This window comes from Crinia signifera, chromosome 4 (assembly GCF_055691185.1).
Source record: "Crinia signifera chromosome 4, ASM5569118v1, whole genome shotgun sequence".
Lineage (NCBI taxonomy): Eukaryota > Metazoa > Chordata > Amphibia > Anura > Myobatrachidae > Crinia > Crinia signifera.
This window is the reverse complement of record NC_139220.1, coordinates 205,273,289-205,295,293: the sequence shown is the minus strand read 5'-3', so window position 1 is coordinate 205,295,293 and position 22,005 is coordinate 205,273,289. Positions and strand designations below refer to the sequence as shown.

The window sequence follows — 22,005 nt, the reverse complement described above, 5'->3', positions numbered from 1 at the left end:
GTGTAGCAAGGGGGCAGGTCTAAGCTTTGCCTTCCATCTGCTAGCTAGCCAATAATCACCCAGCAGATGTAATCTTCACAGCAGAGTCAGGCTGAGGGATTGCTTTATCGTCATCGAGCTGCCATTCTTACATAATTGCTCTGCCCTGTACGCTCTGCACTGAAGCCAGAAGATATTAGTTATTTAAAAGATGCCGCATGTGTCATGCGAATACATTTTAACAGCAATGCAACACATTCATACGGAAATTCGCATCAGGTCACTTCCATGCAAATCAGGGAAAACATTTTTTCATGGTTAAAGAAATCGTAGTTCCATCAAATGCATAAGGAACAGACTAGCAGACCAGTGCTAGGACCAGATCATCATAGCTAAAGTAATGAAGATAACAAATCACATGGTTGTCTAGTCTTCCCTCATGGTGGGAAGGGGTTGGTGGACTGAGACCAGGCCCACATGGCCAAGATGGCAGGGTGGCACTGATGTTTCGGCTTCATTTTTGAATTGGTGCATTGGTCATAGTATCCACGTTTAGCAATATTTTAAATGAGATCACTCAGAGGAAGCAAAATGAGTGATATGGTTCCAATATTGGCCAGTGTGTACGCATCATTAAACCCAGGCTGGCCTCTGCATGATGCTGGGACTTGGCATAGACAAGTTCCAGTGCTGGGACTAGTGCCAACAAGTAATGCACACACATATATACATTTTAATACATTACATAATATAGATCCCCTAAACAATAAAAAAAAGGGTCAGGCTGGATGGGCAAAGTTATTCTTATCTGCCATCAAATTCTATGTTTCTATATAATAGAAACATTACGGATTTGTCCTTTTGCATCATGTATTCTCAATGTTGGCAGCACTGTACAAGCTAAAAATGAAAATGAAGCACAAAAGACACAAGTTAAACTTGCTGTGATTTTTTTATTAAATGGATACATTGTTATAGTAATGCAGGCTTCCTTCATTGTAACAAAAGCAAAAACAATTTGATTATTCAAGTAAGTACAAATAATCTTTGATCTCCAGAGCACTGTTCCAGAAAAGTGCTGACAAAGTGCACAATACAAATGTACATGTGGACGGGATATTTATGGTGCAGCATATTGGGCATAGCCTTTATAGAGGCACAAAATGCTAAGAAATGTCCCACAGAATCAGTCCCTGCCTGGAATACAGAGAGAAGGTTCTGTAGTCAACACAGCGACTAATATCTGGAAGGACAAATACAAGGTGCATGGCATTTTAGTAGGATCATGGGACAGTCTGGAACACATTATAGACAAATCTCAGTTGCTGTACTGGTTGATAAATCTCTCAGACTTCTGCCTCACTAATGTTTGCTGATGACAAGAACTCCGGGCCTCATCTAATGCTTTGAGAACTTCCTGAAATTGAAATAAACAAAAATGGTAATTAAAAATAGAAAGATATGCAACCCGGGAATCATACAGTTTATATAAAAAATACAACTTTTCATTTAATTCAAGCAGGAAGACAATCAGTCACAAACTCACCTAGATTTACTCCCATGTTTCCAGGTCACCCAGAGGTATGGAAAAGACCAGGATGGTGGGGCTTAAAATAAAAGCTAAAGGAGAATGCGGCAGCCATCTTCAGTTCTCTCTATATCTAACGCTTTAAAAATATGTCTCTCTCTCTATACTTATACTGTTTTTGTACTTACCGTAAATCCTTTTCTCTGAGTCCACAGGTGTCACTGGAGTTACACCGGGGAATAGAAGGCGACCACAGGGAGCATGGGCACTTTAAATATAAAATTAGTTTGGCCAACTCCTCCCCTTCTACTTCCCCTCCCAGGCAGTCATTAAGATTGTGCCCGGAAGGGAGCAGGAAGATAAAACACACTTCCGAAGAGGAGGTTAAACACCACATACCAACATTCAATACATAAAGTAAAGAAACAGTGAGAAAAACACTGAAAACCAACACATACAGAGTCAACAGACAATGTAACATCATAACATACAGTTGTAAACCGTAACAGGGAAAATTCCAAGGTAACTACCCTGACAGGTAACTTGCCCTAGGGCTAAGTAGAGAACAGCCCTGTACAAAAAAAAAAAAAAAGTACAAAATCTCTCTTTCTCCTTCATCCACTAGGTGTCACACTGGGGACGTCCCAGAGCATCCAACCCGAATGGGAGAGCGCTGAGAACCCCATAGTACCCTGCGGCCAAACAAAGCTGGAGCCGCAAAGGTATCAAACCTGTAAACAAAACAAAGGATTTACTGCCCGACCATGTAGCAGCTCGGCACATAAGCCTGACGAAGGGTCAGCCGAATCCACCTAGAAAGTGTTTGCTTTGAGGCTGGCCACCCACGGCGTATTGGGTCGTAGGTAACAAACAAAACATCAGACTTTCTAATAGGGGCCATGTGAGACACATAGATGCGCAGAGCCCTGACCACATCCAGTGATCTTGCTTCCGGCGAGTCCTCGGTGAATGCTGAAAACACAATGGGTTGTTTCACGTGAATAGTAGATACTACTTTTGGTAGAAATTACAGACTAGTGCAGAGTTCTGCTCTGTCAGAATGGAACTGAAGGAAGAAAGAACGACAAGAGAGCCCCCAGTTCAGATACACGTCTGGCTGAGGCCAGTGCCAGTAACATAGCGAAGGTCCACCTAATCCCTAGGCTCAAAAACAAAGGTTTGTAAGAACTGGAGAACCAAATCAAGGCCCCAAGGAGCCGTTGGAGGTCTAATGGGTGGTTGCAAACGTACCACCCCCTGAAAAAATGTCTGTACTTCAGGCAGGAAGGCTAATCTCTTTTGGAAAAAAAATGGAAAGAGCTGAGACCTGCACCTTCACGGTATTAAGCTTCAGTCCCGAACTCAACCCTTCTTGTAGAAAAAGGAGGAGTCTTGCCTCTTTAAACAGGGTTGTGGAAACCCCGCTCCGCTCACAAAAAGCCACATAGGAATGCCATACGTGGTGATAGTGTGCTGAGGTGACCTCTTTTCTTGCACGCAGCATGGTAGGTATCACTGCACTAGGAATACCAGCACGCCTCAGGATGGACCTTTCAGCAGCCATGCCTTCAAATGAAGACAACCTTAATCTGGGAAGATGAAAGGTCCCTGGGTGAGAAGGTCATCCTGAAGAGGCAGGGGCCACGGCTCGTCTATCAGTAGTGCTGTCAGATTGGTGTAGCAAGACCGAAAAGGCCAGTCTTGTGCTATCAACAGAGCCGTGACTCCTCCTCTTGCGTTGGAGAACTTGAGGTATCAACGGCAACAGCGACCAGCGCATCCACCCCTTCTGCTTGTGGGTCTCACGTCCGAGCAAAGTACCTGGGGAGTTGAAAGTTGTGATGGGACGCCATCAGGTGCACCTGAGGACAGCCCCACCGATGGATCAACCTCTGAAATATCTGAAGGTGTAAACACCATTCTCCCTGATGTACATCCTGCCGACTGAGAAAATCGGCCTCCCAGTTTTATACTCCGGGTATAAAAATGGCTGACAGGGCTAGAGCATGAGTCTGCGCCCAAAGCAGGATTCTGCTGACCTCCTTCATGGCTGCGCAATTGCGGGTGCCTCCCTGCTTGTTGATATACGGCACGGCTGTGGAGTGTTTTCGGACTCTATGCAGATGGCCTTGCCCTGAAGAAGACGTTTCACCTGGAGAAGGGCGTAATAGACAGCTCTTAGTTCCAGAACATTGATTGAGAGGAGACGCTCCCCAACCCCGGAGGCTGGCGTCTGGTGTGGAGAGTTCAATCCAAAATTGCAATTTTTTTTCCTTGCTGGAGATTATTGGCTTTGAGCCACCACAGTAAGGACAGATGAGTTTGAGGGGATAGGGTCACCATCTGTTGCAGGTGAAGGTGTGATCCCGACGATTGATGGAGAAGAGACAGCTGAAATGGGTGAGAGTGGAAACACCCGTACTGGATCGCCTCAAAAGGTGGATACCATCTTCCCCAGGAGCCTGGTGCAAAGGTGTACTGACACCTGTCTGAGACACAGAACTAGCCTGACCAAAGCCTGTAGGGATTGGATCTTGTCAGTTGGTAAAAAGACCTTCATCTGGACCATGTCCATGATCATCCCGAAGAATAAAAGACGTTGAGCTGGTTGAAGCTGCGATTTCTCGAAGTTGAGGATCCACCCGTGGCATATGAGGGTTCTCCAACAGGTTCTCTCGACTGACTCTTCAGCAGAGAGGTCAAATGGCAGCACCTGGAACTGCCAGTGATGATCCTGAATCAGCCTGAGCCTGCGTGGGCTGCTGCCTTAGGCAAGTTTGTCACTGCTTTGATGCAAGTGTTAAACAGACATAAGGATGAGTTGGTGAGGTCCCCTAGACCATTGTCATCCTCTCAACAGTCCACTGATTCCATTCCCTTATCACAGGGGGAGCCGGCCCTTTTGCAGGTCGTGCAGGACATTCAGAAGTTTAATGCTCTCATGGAGCAGTTTTCTAAGGAGCCTGAAGGGTCTTCCAGACATTCTGTAGCATCTCTGCCTACCCTCAACATGGATCATGAGGAGGAGAGAGAGTGTGGACCTGAGATGTACTGGGATCAGAAGGATGAGTTGGATATTTCCATACCCGTTATTGAAGATTTAATTTTGGCTGTGAAGCACGCTTTAAATTTATCTGAAGGAGATAAAGCTCCTGTTCAGGGAATTTTTAAAAGACAGCGCAGGGACACAGTCACTTTCCCCTCAGATGAGGGTATGCAGGATTTGTTAGGAAGGGCTTGGAAAACGCCAGATAAAAAGATTCTGTTACCTAAAAGATACTTGAACTTATACCCTATGCCGGAGGAGCATGTTAAGTTGTAGGAAAAAGTTCCCTTAGAAGATGTTCCGGTCGCTAGACTGTCAAAGGCTATGGTTTTGCCTGTGCAAGGCGAAGCAAAAATGGAGGGATGCTTAAAAGCAGTTTCTGAAGGTGTGGGCTTTACTCTTAGGCCTGTAATTGCTTCTGCATGGGTGTCCAAAGCTATGATAGTGTGGGCTATTACCCCCTGCTCTTTCCTACAGCCAGATACGGAAGCCTTGGCTTTGGCAAAGAAATTGGAGGCTGCTGCAGAATATACTTGCGAGGCTGGTGAAGAGGCGGTTAAAATGCTGTCTAAGATATCGGCAGTTTCTGTGCATGCTCGTAGAGTTTTGTGGCTCAATGCCTGGGAGGCTCATATTGAGTCCAAAAAATCCCTTGAGGCTTTGGCTTTCAAAGGGGAAATTCTTTTTGGTTCGCAGTTGGAAACCATTATTAAGCAAGCTACAGCAGCGAAAAAAGGTTCATCGAGGTTTGCTGCCTTTCATTCCTCTTTTCGGCCTTCCTTTCGGGGAGGTGCATCATCAAGGGGTCAGTCCAGTAGAGCAGTGGTTCCCAATCAGACCAATCTTAAAATCGGAAGTCTCTGAATCTCCACTTATGGATGGGCCATTTCAGGATGGAGTTCCTGAAGTCGGTTTTGCTGAGTCTGGAACCAGGAGAATTTCTAGCGTCCATGGACATTCAAAATGCTTATTTACACGTTCCCATTTGTACAGAACATCAATCCTTACTGCGTTTTGCGATTTTGCAGGTGTGATTTTGTGAATCACACCTGCAGTTTCAAGCACTTCCCTTTGGGCTGGCTACAGCCACAAGGGTGTTCACAAAAATGGTGTCACTCATGGCAGCTAATATTTGGACATCCTGCTGTTCAAAGAAGAGTCGGCAGAGAAATTGCAATGAAATCTATCAGTGGCAATTCAGTTCGTAAGGGACCACAGGTGGATCCTGAATCTTCAAAAGTCTCACTTGTGTCCTATTTAAAGACTGCAGTTTCTGGGAGTTATACTGGATAAACATCTACATCGTGTATTCCTTCCGAAAGTGAAGGCCAGGGACATTTCTCAGCTGGTTTGGTCGATTCTGAGGTCACCGGGTCCATCAGTATGGCATTGCCTAAAGTTATTGGGAAATAATCCCAGGAGCCCAGAATGTGGAGGTGGATTTCCTGAGCAGGGAGAAACGTCTGGAGGGAGAGTGGGCATTACATCCTAAAGTCTTTCAGGAGATTGTGGCTCATTGGGGCCTTCTGGAAGTGGACTTGATGGCGTCCATGCACAATTGCCAAGTTCCCAGATTCTGTGCGAGGACCAGGGACCCTCTAGCTTGGGCAGTGGATGCTATGATGGTACCTTGGAAGTTCGAGTTGGCTTATGTGTTCCCACCATTTCCAATGATTGCCCGGGTGTTGCAGAGGGTGAGGTCACAGGGGACAGCCATGATACTGGTAGAGCCAGATTGGCCAAGAAGATCTTGGTATTTCAGCATTCGGAGGTTGTCGACACAGTCGTGGCGTCTTCCTCTACGGCCAGACCTAATCAGACAAGGTCCGTTTTGTCATCAGGACCTAGCTCATTTGAATTTGACGGCCTGGCTTTTGAGGCCTCTATCCTAAAGAAGAAGGGGTTTTCAGATGCTGTAATTTCAACCATGATAAATGCTAGAAAACCGGTGTTTTCGAAGAACTATTATAGAGTCTGCAAGATTTACATTAGATGGTGTGAACGTCAGAGTGTTCAAACTTCTCAATGTAAGGTCTCTAGACCAATGGTAGCCAACTCCGGTCCTCGAGAGATACCAACAGTTCATGTTTTCCAGAACACTTAGCATGTGCACTCTTTACTCACCGGCAAATTTCAAAAGATCCACAGGTCAAGATAATTACTTCACTTCTGATTCTGCGAGGAGACCTGGAAAATGTTAACTGCTGGTAGCTCTCGAGGACTGGAGTTGGCTACCCTGGCTCTAGACCAGTGGTAGCCAACCCTAGCCCTCGAGAGCTACCAACAGTTCACATTTTCCAGACAACCTAGCTGCTGCACAGCTGCACTCATTAATCACTGACACATTTTAAAAGATACACAGATGGAGCTAATTAGCTCACTTGTGATTCTATGAGACCTGCAAAACATGCACTGTTGGTAGCTCTCAAGGACTAGGGTTGGCTACCCCAGCTCTAGACTATTGGAATTTTTACAAGATGGTTTTTCCTCGGGACTGAGTCTTCAGTCCTTTAAAGGTACAGATTTCAGCCTTGTCTATTTATTTTCAAAAGAAAGTGGACTTGATACCGGAGGTACAGACCTTTTTGCAAGGGGTTACTAGATTGAAACCTCCTTAAAACAGCCAGTGGCCCCATGGGATTTATCCTTGGTGTTGTCAGTTTTACAGAAGCCTCGTTTGAACCCTTAAAGTCGGCTGACCAAAAATATCTGACATGGAAATTGACTTTTTTGCTCGCAATCGCCTCGGCTAGGTGTGTTTTTGAATTAGGAGTGTTTTCTTGTAAGTCTCCGTTTTTGGTTATTCACGATGATAGGGCTGTGCTTAGAAAAGTTCCTAAGTTTTTGCCTAAAGTTGTTTCTTAATTTCATTTAAACCAAGACATCATTCTTCCGGTGTTCAGTCCTCCGGAAGAGACCAGAAAAAGGGACAGACTGAAAAACTTGGATGTTGTTCGCGATTTGCGCATTTATGTGGACAGTGAAAGATCTCCGTAGAACGGATTCTTTATTGGTGCTGTATGATGTACACTAAGGGCTGGCCTGCTTCTTAACAGACCATTGCTAGGTGGTTGAGGTTGGTTATTGCTTTTGCCTATACTAAAGTAGGGAGACTGGCGCCTTCCAGGATCTATGCTCATACCACAAGGTCAGTTGTTGCCTCTTGGGCGGTGCGCCATGGAGCTACGGCTGAACAAGTATGCAGGGCTGCCACTTGGTCATCTTTTCACACTTTCACCAGGCTTTACAGGTTTCATGAGTTTGCATTGGAGGACACATCATTCGGGAGAGCAGTGATGAGAACTGCAGACCTGAGCATACCCTCCCAAAGGACCGGCTCTTGAACGTCCCAAGGTCAGCTGCGTCACCAGGATAGATGAATGAGAAAAAGGGATTTTTATAAGAACTTACCGTTCGAATCCCTTTCTCTTATTCTATCCTGGTGATTCAGCGATCCCTCCCTTACGCTCAGTAATTCTGTTTTCATGTATTGTCATGTTATAATGGTTATGTTAATTGATTGTGCATATAATATGTTCAGGCACTGTATCCTAGTGTGCTCTGGAAGTTGAACTGAGGAATCATGGGATGCAGTGGGGAGGAGCCTGCCTCTCTTCAAAGTTTAGCATAGGTGCCTTCGGACCCTACTACATCCCAATGTCAGCTGCGTCACCAGGATAGAATCAGAGAAAGGGATTTGAACGGTAAGTTCTTACAAAAATCCCTTTATCTTGTTATGGGGAAGAAAGACTCCCTAGACTGGAATACAGATGGTCTCTCAGATGGAGCATGCTCTGAGATAATGTTAGGCTGGACTTGTACCAATTTATAAACCAGCTCTGTGACTGAAAAAATTCCAGGGTCAGAAAGAGACTAAGCCAAAAGTAAAGAGTGCTAGACCTGGGAGGTTGAGGGAGCTGAGGGAGTTAAATGTGGGGCTAAGAGAATAGTGTAGGGTAGAAGGGTACGGTTTCTTAGAGCACTAGGCAGACGTCTTAGGCAGGGGCCCGCTTTACTGTCGGGACAGATTGCAGAGAGGATTGTTAGAAGGTTGGAGCATTCTTTAAACTAGGTCCCAGGTGGAAGGGAACAGTGTATTGACGGGTTAGAAGTCAGGGGCAACATTCTTCACAGGAGTGGTGTAGGGGAAATAGGCAAAGGGGGCAGGAGTGGGGGCTGGGGAAGGGGGGGTGCCAGAGAGTACAGCCACTAATATTAAGTCAGCAAATTCTGTAGCAATTTAAAAATAATAATTTCACCACAGAAAGTACAGTTTCTGAGATAAGAGGTTATGGACTCAAGTATTTACTTGCAAATACAACAGAGTTTTTTAACTCTTATATTCAAGTACTGCCAACAAGTCATGTTTTCAATAATTATTTATGCACTGGTAAGTGAATCTTATTTGCTCAGTCATAATTATCCCAGGAATCCTCAAAACATAACCAGCTGGGGTATTTGAAGGCAAACACCCTGGCATGCATTTTCTTCTCTAGGATGGCTATAGTAAAATGCAACTGAAGTCACAGACATGATAAAGATACATGTGCTGCAGTCCATCATTTAATGGCTACCTAGTCAAAAAACTATTTACCTGAGCGTTAGCGCTGTTTTGTAACGTGATCCTTTTCTTCACCTCCTGAACAGCTTTATCCTTCTTCTGGAAGACTAACATACTATGGTCCTGAACAGAAAAAGATGAGCAAAGTCAGCTAATATTTTGAGCTGTAAAGACAATGGGAAAGCACTTTGAGTCCTATTGGAAGAAAAGTGCTATATAAATATTATAATTATTATAATTATTATTAATAATACATTTGTACTGCCAGACACAGGACAGATAGATGGAATTAAATGTTTGCAGGCACATGGTAACGTAATTAGGAAAAGCTAGCTGATACTGTATCTGTTGCGAAACAGCATTACTCTGAAGATCTCTGATAATTAGAAGAGAGAGAACAAGGGCAGAACTAAAAACACACCTTGCACAATCATTCATAGAGGGGATGAAACCAAGGTAGGTGACCAGTGCATCATATGGCAATACTAAACATACAGCATTAAAGAGATATATGAGCTGAGTCGATGTGTGCTGAGCGACCTGTGCCGACAGGCGTCCTCTAGTGAAAACACTGGCAATCTAACTAGATCTTGACTACATGTAGTCAAGATCTAATCAGGGGATGACAACGCCTGTGTCTGTGCTTCGCCATCTCATGGGAGCATACACACAGATCTAAATAGATCATTTAGTAATAGGGCTACAATTGCCCAGTGTGTTTGCCTCCTAAAACTTACATGGGTATGGATCATTGGATAGACAACAACTAGGTCGACAAGCATTAGGTCAACACCACTAGGTCGACATGCATGAATGCCGACATGACAAGGTCAACATGGAGTTAGGTCACCAGGTCAACATGGAAAAGGTCGACATGGGATTTTTCACTTTTTAGGTCCAAAACATCAACACGGACACTAGATAAGTGACTGTCGACCTTCTCCATGTTGACCTAACCCCATGTCAACCTTCAGTCATGTTGACCTAGTTGTTGTAGACCTAGTGACTGTATACCAACTTGCACCATATCTGCTTGGCTAGATTATGACACAAACTCCTGTGCTTAACTAAAATCTCCCCGATCCCTTCACAAAAGCAATTTACAGATACCTTGACTGAGAGAGTCAGTACATTGTCTTCCACTGTGGGTGGCTGTAGGAAATCGTCAAAGGAGTAGTCCCAATCCATACTTCTGTGGCCCAAGATCTCCAGCTCCTTCACACACATCAGTCTCCTGTTATTACAATTGTAGGAGTTTAGCCCACACACCAAATACCTTCCCAATAAATTAAAACACTTACAGTTGTTTGTGGATAGGTAATACTAAAACAGGAGCAGACATTCCTGTATTTCATCCTAAATTAAACCATGTACAATTTCCGGTACTTGTGAGTTATCCGGGCTGCCGATTTTGTCCTTAAGTTTGGTTAACTTAAGGACACCCGACCGACGCGATGCCCACGATTTAGCTCCAAATCGGGGGCATCGCGTCGGTCGTGGCCGTTATAAGGGGCCGCGACGCGATGCCCCCGATTTCCCATAGACAGTAATGTTAAAAGACACGATGGACCCGATTTCCCATAGACAGTAATGTTAAAAGACGCGATGGACCCGATTTCCCATAGACAGCAATGTTAAAATAAAATTACAATGTGAAATTGGGCAATATGTTTTTAAAAAAAATGTTTCATGGCCCCCCACCACCATTAACGCCACCCCGCTATTGACGCCAACCCGAAGCGTGGCGACCGCAGCGAGCCCGCGAGGGGTGGCGGTACGCGTCCTCCGACCTTTTCATGCCCTACTATCCACTAGGGCGTGGAGTGAGAATAGAATAGTGTGGCGAGCGCAGCGAGCCACCGTGCCCGAAGCGTGGCGAGCGCAGCGAGCCCCGCGAGGGGACGCGGACACCTGTGAAGCCCGCAAGGGCACGCGGATACCTGTGAAGGTGTCCGCGTGCGCTCGCCACGCTTCGGGCTCGGTGGCTCGCTGCGCTCACCACACTATTCTATTCTCACTCCACGCCCTAGTGGATAGTAGGGCATGAAAAGGTCGGAGGACGCGTATCGCCGCCGCTCGCCACGCTTCGGGTTGGCGTCAATAGCGGGGTGGCGTTAACGGTGGTGGGGGGCCATGAAACATTTTTTTTAAAAACATATTGGCCAATTTCACATTGTAATTTTATTTTAACATTGCTGTCTATGGGAAATCGGGTCCATCGCGTCTTTTAACATTACTGTCTATGGGAAATCGTGTCGGAAATCGGGTCCATCGTGTCTTTTAACATTACTGTCTATGGGAAATCGTGGGCATCGCATCGCGGCTCCTTATAACGGCCACGACCGACGCGATGCCCACGATTTCGGGCGCGATGAAAAAATCGGCAGCCCGGATAACTCACAAGTACCCAATTTCCTTGTGCTGTGATATGCTGCAAGCAACAATGGGATTTTAAGCAAAAAGGAAATATCCTATGTAACACTGGGCCTGATTCACAGCACAAACCCTGCGCTAGTCGCACTACAAAAGTGCCACAATGGACGTGACTAACAGTCAGGCACCATTTGGGGGAGTGGCAGCAAAAACGCAGACCTATCAAAACCCTTTCTGGGGTGTGTCGCAGCTTGTGACTGATTCCATATGCAGCTACATTGGCTTCAACACTCAACGGTAATGCAGTGTGACCATAGTGTTACAGAGATGGTCAATGTTTGTCTGATGTGCATCCGATGGTTACCTCTGAATGAATGCCGCAGGTCAGAGACACCAATTATGGGAGAATGGATTTGTGTACATCTTTGAATCAGGCACAAATATCAGCTGATGATGAAGAAGGCCTTTTTCAGCAGATAAATGAGATGTTGATGCAGTACGGTTCCTCAGTGGGTTGTGTATATCCCACATATATATTTACCCCGCCTCCCAAATCTAACATGTATGGAAAGGTACACTTAAAGAAATTAATGCTGAGCAATGTGCTTTAATGGAACAGTGAGGTCAGTGGCCAAATTAACTTGGAGAATGGTAGGACACCTATGTATGGCTAATCTGCCCATTATTACAATTTCATTTCTTTCATATAATTATAAAACAAACTAAAAAAAATAAGTTGTTTTAAAGTTGCATTAAAAGTCCTTTTCCGGGGCATGGCTTGGACGGCTATGTGAGAAGACGCACTTTCCTGCTGCTCCCCACTACAGTTATCCTTTTCACCCATCCTGTAAGTGCTCATCCATACCTGGCCTCCCGTGGAGGTAGGGGAAGCCTCCCAGTACGTCCCTGTCGTCCTAGACACCAGTCAGAGCCACCGCTGCTGGAATATTTGGCAGAGGTCGGCCGGTGCCATATTGCTGCTGCTTCAGCCGCACGGAGATCAGAGATCCTGGCACCCGCTCTACTTCGCCTGACCTCCTGCACCGCCGGCCCACACGCTCCTGCCTGCTGCTACTATTCCTTTCTGTTGCCCGTAGACCGCGCGGCACAGCCCGGCCACACAACGGCGGGGGAGGGAACAGCCGCGGCCATCTTGGGGAGTGGGAGACGGATCGGAGATTCTGGCACCCCGCTTCATTTTCCCCGACTGGATGTATACTCAAAACGCTGATGGCTGAGGTTTGGTACACTTAGATAAGATATCTGATCCTTTTTGTTACCAAAACTCTTAGACTGATAGAGTGTCTTATTTGGCTACCAACCCTTTATATGCCCATGGCAGTGTGCTAGACACTGCCATATTGCTTCGAGACTATCCTATTCCTAACTGTTTGCTTTCTGACCCTCCTGTTTATACTGGGTGCGATATACGCTTCTTCCGATAGAATTCTCCTTCGGCTGGATGAGATACAGTTGGATGCCCCATCCCCTCCCTGTACTCCTGAGAGGCATGATGCAGTCTACCAAGATGACATATCTGTGGCTAGGGGCCTTGTGCCCTCTTCTGCTAGTACACCAGTCTCTGCTTTGGACATGAGTGTCTATGGAAACCTGTACAAAGTTGAAGATAATCGCTACACTACATCCGCAACTATGACCGTAGCATGGTTTTCCCTCAAAATCCTGCATTGTTACTCATGCTTGCTATGAGCTCCTGGATTTGGATCATTCCTACTCGCTTATCCACATGTGCATATTACAGTTGCTCTCCTGGTTGCCCCCCTGCACTTGGAGATGGGTTTATTTTGCTTGCCATGCTTCTTCAGGAAATTGAAAGCTGGCCAGATTAATGTCTCACGTTTTATTATAATTTGGGATGTTATATGCCTTTGACCTCTTATTATTTTTCTCAGTATTGATGCCTTTGACAGCTTGTAGTTTCATGGGGGGGGGGGGGTAGTTATCAACGGGTGGGTATGGGTAATAGTTACTACTAGTTAGAGCAGCTAATGGGGTAGTGGTTATGGGCTCCAGGTATACCTAAATTGGGGGTAGGTCATACAGGGTGGGGGTTTTGGGGATGGGTTTTTTGGGGGTGCTTTTTGGATTTTATTTATTTTTTGATAGATAGGTATATATACTTATTATTCTAGTTCTATGTGGTTATTGCAGTGGTCCTGGAATATTCTATGTGCATTTTATACCGAATGGGAGGGTACTGAATACTTTACTTTAGCATAATTACTATTTTAGTACACATTATGTATGATCGGTCCCGAATGGCACCTTCGGGTACTGAAATAATACGTCTGCCCTATGGAGATATTTTATGTAAATGTTATCGGTTAGCCTTGCCTATATATGTCTATAGAACCACATATTTATCCTACATCCGCTTCTGAATGTTAATCTCTATTGCTGCTATAGCTATACTCATATGTCTGGGGGGGTGTTTATGTTCTGCTGCAAACATTTTTTAAATAAAAATGATTGAACTTAAAAAATAAAATAAAAAGTCCTTTTCCCATTCAGCAACTGCATTTTTATCATCTCTAGTCTAAGCAGTGACCCAAGTCAAGCTTTTGTCCAAAGGAAGGGAGGTGTAACCAACCTGTTCGTGACCAGGAGGTTGGATTTCTTATTAGTTAAAGAGCAGCCGTATCTGTAGATTTCTCCATCCAGTTTTTTGATATTTGAATTCTACAAAAGAAAATCAAATACATTTATTGGTATTGCTGCACTGAATACTTCCCAAATAATGCAAATATATCAGACTACATCCAAGCCCTTCTTGCAGCACCAGTGCAGGGCTGCTCAGTGCCATTGTCCAACAGAACTTGTCATTCTGTAGCAAACACAGTAACCAAAGTATTACACTAAGCTTTTCTGTAAGTAGCAATACGGTTCTTCAATACTGTACCTCTGCTGCAGACTGCATCAGTGGAACAATTACAATATATCAATGCTCCCACTCACCCACAGAGGAAACTCCTCCTTTATCGCAATTAAAGCATGGAATGGATGATATAAATGACATTAAAAAAGTCCAGAATTCTGTATCCATAATGCTTATGATTTATGTATGAATTTCCACATTACTGATATGGAAATTAAACTGCTCACCAGTGACAGAAAAAGCACAGGAAAAAACACCATCACTTAAAAACAACAAATCCATAAAAATGTAAACATAAAATATGGAAATTCATTTGGGACGTTTCTGGGGACGGGCAAAGGTGCAGATGCCTAAACTGCAGTCTCCTCTCTGCCCAGAAGCAGGTCAGACGGGAGCACAGGTAGGTAGGTGGGTTGGAGAGCTGCTGGACACCAGGGCGAAAGAGTAATACAAGGATAGAAGTCCCAATTGCCCTCATTCATGTCAGCTGGAGTGTACATGCATCCCACCTACACATAGAACACAAAAAAAACTACCTCAAATCTTACAGTACATTGCCCTAAGGACCACCTACCCATCTTTTACAATAACTGCCGAGAGGGACCACTGTCACCATTTAATGAGACCATGCTCCTATGCGGTCTTCACGTACAGATTTCTTATACAAATACATTTCCCGAGAGCCTTCCTCCATTGCACATACTGGCAGAACATTACTATGTGTACTTATACAGTGGCAAACGCAGGATTTTCAGAAGGGGGTTTTCAGAGGGGCGGAGCAAAGCACGGAGATGGACACTTAGGTGACCCAGAATATGCCGGGTCAGTTAAAGTATTATAGATATAGATATTATTATATACCAAATGTATATAAATAATAATATATATTTTTTTAAATAAATATATATATATATATATATATATATATATATATATATATATATATATATTAGGTGATTCATCGCGCCCTACGGGCGCTCTTCACACCGGCGTAAGGGGCTACGCCACTTAATTTGTGAACGATTGTATTGTGAGAAATATGGTTAGAATTGTATGAAAGATGCCCTGTATTGCAGCTTCTGCCAGTGGGTGAGGGTCCAGCGTGGCAGCACAGTAGTACAGGACGGTGGCCCTGAGTCAGTGTCTCCTCCTACTGGGTGGGAGTTAGGGTGCATGAGAGCAGGAGGCTGGGATATGAGGCATAATAGGGGTATGTGGGCAACACAGCGTCAGCGATTACCCAGTAGTGGAAGTTACGGTTCAGGAGAGCAGGAAGCTGGGTAGTGATAGGGGTGTGTGGGCATACGGGGGACTAAAGAGGGTAGGGGACACTGTGCAGCTTCTGCCAGTGGGTGAGGGTCTAGCGTGGCAGCACAGAAGTACAGGATGGTGGCCCTGAGTCAGTGTCTCCTCCGCCTGGGTGGGAGTTAGGGTGCATGAGAGCAGGAGGCTGGGCGGTAAAGCATGATAGGGGAATGTGGGCAACACAGGGTGAGCGGGTCCCCACTGGCGGAAGTTACGGGGCAGGAGAACAGGAGGCAGGGCAGTGATAGAGGTGTTTGGGCATGAGGGGTAATAAAGGTTTTTGGCTGTTGCGGAGTAGGGATAGGCATTGGTGCAGACACCATCGATGGTTGGCATTGATAGCGATTTTGCACCCTGCCATCGATAGTAGTAACATATTACTTGGATAACCATCGATTGTTGTAGCTATCGATGGTCATCCATTATATCTGACTGAATAGGCCGTGGGTCAATCAGAACTTGGTGGCCTAAAAAAAATTTAAACTTGATCGGTTCTCCTTTGCCATCGTTGTAGGAAAACCATCTTGTCCTCCCATATTGATGGCAAAAGTATTCAACATCGGCCATAAACCATCGATTATTTGAAATCATTGATGGTCGATGGGCATCCCTAGAACTGGAGGAGGGTAGGGGACAGTATGCAGCTCCCGGCAGTGGGTGAGCGTCTCCTCCCACTGGGAGGGAGTGAGCGTGCATGAGAGCAGGAGGCTGTATAATAGTGGTATGTGGGCAAGACATTAATAAAAGTTGTGGCGCTGGTGCAGAGGGCAGTGTGGAAACCTGCAGTGCGGCAGCCAGGGCCGGATTTTGCTGGGGTCCCGCGATTCGCGGGAGGGTCGCGGGGGTCCCGCGTTTCGCGGGAGGTGGGGGGGGTCGCGGGGGTCCCGCAAATCGCGGGAGGGGGTGGTCGCGGGGGGTCCTACGAATTGCGGGAGGGGGGGGGGCGCGGGGGTCCCGCGATTCGCGGGAGGGTCACGGGGGTCCCGCGAATTGCGCGGGGGGGGGGGGTTTGCGGGGGTCCCGCGAATCACGGGAGGGGCATTGCGGGGGTCCCGCGAATTGCGGAAGGGGTTGGTCGCGGGGGTCCAGCGAATCGCGGGAGGGGGGCGGGGGTCGCTGGGGTCCCATGATTCGCGGGAGGGTCGCGGGGGTCCCGCAATTCGCGGGAGGGGGGGTCGCGGGGGGTCCCGCGAATCGCGGGAGGGGGGTCGCGGGGGTCCTGGCAGAGGGTAGGGATGTGCAGGAGTAATGGTGGATGGTGGCTGTGGAGTAATGGTGGATGGTGGGCGTGTACTGTAGCCCTGGCTGGGCGAGGGGAGGTGATGTCAAGGGGGTGGAACGTTATACACATGAAAATGTTCTACACAGGAACGTTCTACACAGGGGTTGAGTGACAGATCTGGCTAAATATATGAGATATTTATATATATATACACATACATATATACGGGGCGTCAACAGCAGTGTATGACCCCTGGGCATAGCAATGTATTGGGGCCCCTACCGATCCTCCAGCGGTAGGGGTGGGGGAAGCTTTGATGTCCCGCAGGTGGTAGGGGGTATTATACCAACCGCTCAGCATGTAGGGCCTGGATCAGCAATTTTCACTAATTAACCCTTTACTGCACCGATGGTGGGAGATGGAGTGGGAGAAGGGGGCATTGGGATGAATGAAGGGGTCCTGATACATAACTTCCAGGGTGGTAGAGGATGTTTAATATGCAGAGGAGGGGTGTATAGTGGAGTGGGCTCATTATTCATAATTTTCTGGTGGGAGGACAACTTGCTTGACTACAGATATCTCCAGTTCCCAGAAATAGATTTTTTAGATTTTAATGGAATTAAAAACTAGAGAATCCCACCTACCAAATGGTAATGGGGACTAGGGGATCAGAGTTCAGGAGGCAGAGCAATCTGCCCACGAGAATATAATACTACATACCAGGTGTGTGGAGCTGGAGCAGTAACCAGCTGCTGGAAGGCTGATATCTCTAGTTCTGGGAAAAGTAGAGACAAGCTACTAGTGTCCCTCAAAGAGGAAGAGTCCCAGCTTTTGGAATATACCCTCAGAAAAACTCTAAGTTAGAGAGAACCTGAAATATCTGACTGGGAATAACAATTATCAGGCTTGGATGGGGACCACTGCTTTGAAGTCAGATATCTCCTGTTCCCAAGGGCCGATTTTTACAATTCTTATACCCATGGAAAGAGGGGACCCTCAGCTTTCATCTGAGCCCTTAGACTCCTGGGGGGGTTTCTGGGTACTCAGAAACCCCCCCTGCGTGCGCTACTGCTTATACACAGTAAATCCCAGTATTGTATATGAAAATGCTTTTCTAGCTCAAATAGGACCAGTGAGAATGTTCTGAAAAATCACTGAAGCCATGCTGTATATGATATACTGGGCCCTGTACGCCAATGAGCTATATTTATTAAATATACGCGCAGAGGATAGGCACATATTCATTGTTCACACTGGAAGCCATGTTGTTTAGAAATGGCCTTATTCACCATCTTCAATTTAGAACGTGTATCTGAATTTCACCATCATTATAGAATTGTGCTTTAAGCCCTTGTTACTGTATCCCGTTTAGACTACTGCACTTTACTTCTCTGATTTTCTTCAACACCAAACACCCCCTCCATTACACACATCCCCCATTACACACGTTGCAGCTTATCTGATCTTCCCATAATATCTTAGACTCAACTTCTCCTCTCGTTCAGGTCCTCCCCTAACCTTCAATGCTCCCCCCCTCCCCCCCCAACCTTTACAATTTCCTCTATTCTTCTTCTTCCATCTATGATTTCTATATACTGTATGTAATCCAAAATTCATACTGGAGCAAAGGTAAATGCCTGAGGACTGTCACAGTACCTAAATTAGTAGTTTTCATTACTGATATTTTTATTATAGTTTGAATGCCTCCCAGCTGTTAGAATTTTCACAGGACAATCCCGCTGACCCACCCATAGGCATGTCCTGCGGTGTGTGCCGGGGCAGTTGGGAAGCCGTGTCACTCACTGCTGTGTTTAGAGCAGAGGCAAATAGGTGCATATTAATGGAGACCGAGGGCTAAAGAGCGCTGGGCAAGTCCCCAAAATTACATAATGGGTGTGGCTCAAAGTTGAAACATTCCAGGAAGGCTGCACTCCCTTTAAGGGAGCAAGTGGCCTCAACATGGTGTGTCCCACTAGCTCAGTGTACAATGTTGGATGCTAAATTATATCTGTACCGATTTTATTTGCTAGAAGCGATTTCTTTAAAAATAATAATACCTATATTTATTTTTCTGAATTGCAATCTCAGTTTCCTGTTCTGGTCAGATAAACTTTTACACCACAGAATTTCCTTGTGCTGATAATTTCAGCTCATATTATCTATGATTGGGTCCAAAAGGGATGTTACCTAAAAGTGCTCTTAGCAGCACCAGCAGAGATCATGAAGCGCTATAAAATTATAAGGAAAACAGAGAGGGGGGAGGGGAGGGGGGGGGGGGGGGGTGGGGGGGTGGGGGGGGGGGGGCTGTGGAACTTCTAAGACCTCACCTCCATACATTTCTTTGAGGCATACTTCCCAAGTTTGCTGATGCTTTTTCCTTGTACTCTGTTGTGGGTGGTAAATTGGAGGGTAAGAAAGGCCTCTAGGGAAAGCAGGGGACTTGCCCACCTCCCCAGGGGGCAGGGTGGACCACCCAATTTTTGAGCCTCCCTGCCATTCCGGAATGTTAGACAAGTATGCTTTAAGGCAGTGTTTTTCAACCACTGTGCCGTGACACACTAGTGTGCCTTGAGCTATTCTCAAGTGTGCCCCCAGATCTAGAGATGCCCAAACCAGCTTACAGCCACCACCAGTTCAACTGTTCTCTTCTTTTCATGTAAAGAGCCAATTTATTTTTGTTACCTGTGGGGACCAGTGTGATTTATTTTATATGGGGGCCAATAGGTTTGTTTTTTACCTGTGGGTGCCAATGTGTTTTGCCCTGTGGGGATCTCATGGTGTGCCTTGGCAATTTTAAAATCGTATTTAGTGTGCCGCAAGGTAAAAAGGTTGAAAATCACTGCTTTAAGGGGTTGCAGAGAGGTTACTAGTAGCAGAATGAAGGACGAGCAGTAGGTTGAAGTTTTGCCTAGGGTGCTAAGAATCCTTACACCGGCCCTGGGTGGGGCCAGACAGAAAGGAAACCGAGAGGAGAATAATGTGAGCACGAATATGTATGGTGCCCTTATCCATTAAAATATGTGTGTGTTTGTATAACACACATCGATTAGCCATAACATTAAATCATGGAAGGCGAACTGAGTATCACTATCTCATATCAGGTTTCAAATGATGTTGATGTGTTGAATGCAGGGAAATTAGGCAACTGCAAGGATCTGAATGACATTGACAAGCGTAAAATTTTGATGTTTAGACAACTGGTTTAAAGAATCTCCAAAACTGCAGGCTTGTTCCCGATATATATATATATATATATATATATATATATATCACACACACACTGATCCTTCATTTTATATTGAAGAATTTTCATCCCACACCCTCGGGACACTTGCAGGGGTGCCTTGGGTTGGTGGACCAGGACCAATTCAAATTTTTTATGATCAATTATTTCTGGACAAAACCAGTGCTAGTGGCTGCCAATCATAAAATGTGTACAATCAGAACCAAATCCTGCCCTTTACCACATAACTGAACCTAAGAAGCACATATAAACACAATCTACTTTATATGATATATATTTTTGGGGGCCGAGGTGTGCCTTGGAAAAATTCTGATACTCTAGGGTGCCGTAATTAGAAAAAGATTGGGAACCGCTGGGTTAAACAATTTATCAATTGTAATTTGACTTATGTCGTTTATTTGTTGGTTTGTCCGTGTGGGCTCCAGTATGTCAGCCAGAAGATCTTTGAAAACCTGCATATTGGAGCACACACGCAATATTAAACATGGCTCTCAAAACCATAGTGTGTCGAGACACTTTAAGAGTGCTCACAATAGTGATCCCACTTGCCTTAAATTTAGAGGAATTGAAATTGTTATGCCTAATAAGAGGGGCGGGGACAGAGACCGTGCCCTCCTTAGAAGTGAGAAATTTTGGATCATAACCCTTGGTACCCTTACCCCTGCGGGTTTAAATGAGGGCTATGAAATCACTTCCATTTATCAATCGATAATCCTTATGGTTCTCCTCCTTGTCATATATTATTGTTTATGGTACTATAGGAAAGCTTAGCAAATAATCCCTATCGGGTGCTTTTTATAGTTGTAATTTTATATGCTATTCTTATTGTTAATATTGACGCTGAATTTGGTGTCTGTTTTATTATATGTTCCTTTTTGATGTATTGTATATTTTATAAGCATGGTCGCAGTGATTATCCACATTTTAGTGTCTATTGCTGTATATAGTGGAGTAGGTGAATATTTTGCCATTGCTCCTCTTTTATAGAATAACTCTTGTTTTTGAAAAAAAGACACTTATATCTATAAGTCATTCCTTGCACCTGTTTCTCCAGTGGCAATTGTCTTCTGGGCCGTGCCTACCTGATTTAATCAGTAGCGCCTCTTTAATTGGTTACATAACCGGCACTTGCAACAACATAGGATGGTCACTGCGATTTATTCAGGTAGCTACCAGTCACAGGCCATGCCCTTTGATGAAGTTTGATTACGAAACGCATTAGAGCGGGGCCTGTGACGTCCCCTCCGACTGCTGCCTGGCTCACTCCTCCAGCGCTGTTCCCGTGTGGATTCCCGATAAGCTGTGACTCCAGCGGGCATTTGTGGTCTCCAACGGTGCCCCGGCTTGGTGGTAGGAGTTTTGCCTTGGCATCCAACTGTGAAACCTTGTGGTACCCGCCCACAGCGCTGCGTTGTTCGGTATGAGTAAATTAATGCTTATCCTGGACCTTGCATTTTTATGTTATTAAAATACTGTCTATTTTATGCACTATGGAGCGCCCCTCCTGTCCTCCTTTTTGACAGATCTTTATTCCTCTCGTGAGTCCCGGGAGTCTTTGGAGGAGGCTGCAATCTACTAATAGGATTTAGTGCACTTGCCACAGTTTAAACTCTGTTTGGCTATTGGTGCAGGACCGGCACTCCCAATGCATGTAGGTGATTTCCACCAGTGCTCCCACAGCTTTAAGTAAGCACAATGTAGGGTAAGAAGGTGCGGCACTCGGTTCTCTCATAAATCAAAAAAGATGACAGGACATGTCGACGTGTCAACATTTCAGTGCTTTATTCGGCACTATCTTCGTATCCTGAAGATAGTGCCGAATAAAGCACTGAAACGTTGACACGTCGACAT

At 45.5% G+C, this 22,005-nt stretch overlaps 1 protein-coding gene across 4 annotated transcripts in view; it reads right to left on the bottom strand.

The window, feature by feature from the left end:
- Positions 1–912: 912 nt before the first annotated feature.
- The window catches only part of VPS13C (vacuolar protein sorting 13 homolog C), a 270,747-nt gene continuing 249,654 nt past the window's right edge, over positions 913–22,005 (bottom strand). For all 4 annotated transcript variants that reach the window (XM_083183522.1, XM_083183524.1, XM_083183523.1 and 1 more), the window contains 4 exons: positions 14,099–14,187; positions 10,225–10,348; positions 9,148–9,237; positions 913–1,396 (listed from right to left, as the gene is read on the bottom strand). In XM_083183522.1, coding sequence (XP_083039648.1) covers positions 1,298–1,396; positions 9,148–9,237; positions 10,225–10,348; positions 14,099–14,187 — 402 coding nt within the window. In that variant the 3' untranslated portion in view covers positions 913–1,297. The remainder of the gene's footprint in view (positions 1,397–9,147; positions 9,238–10,224; positions 10,349–14,098; positions 14,188–22,005) is intronic.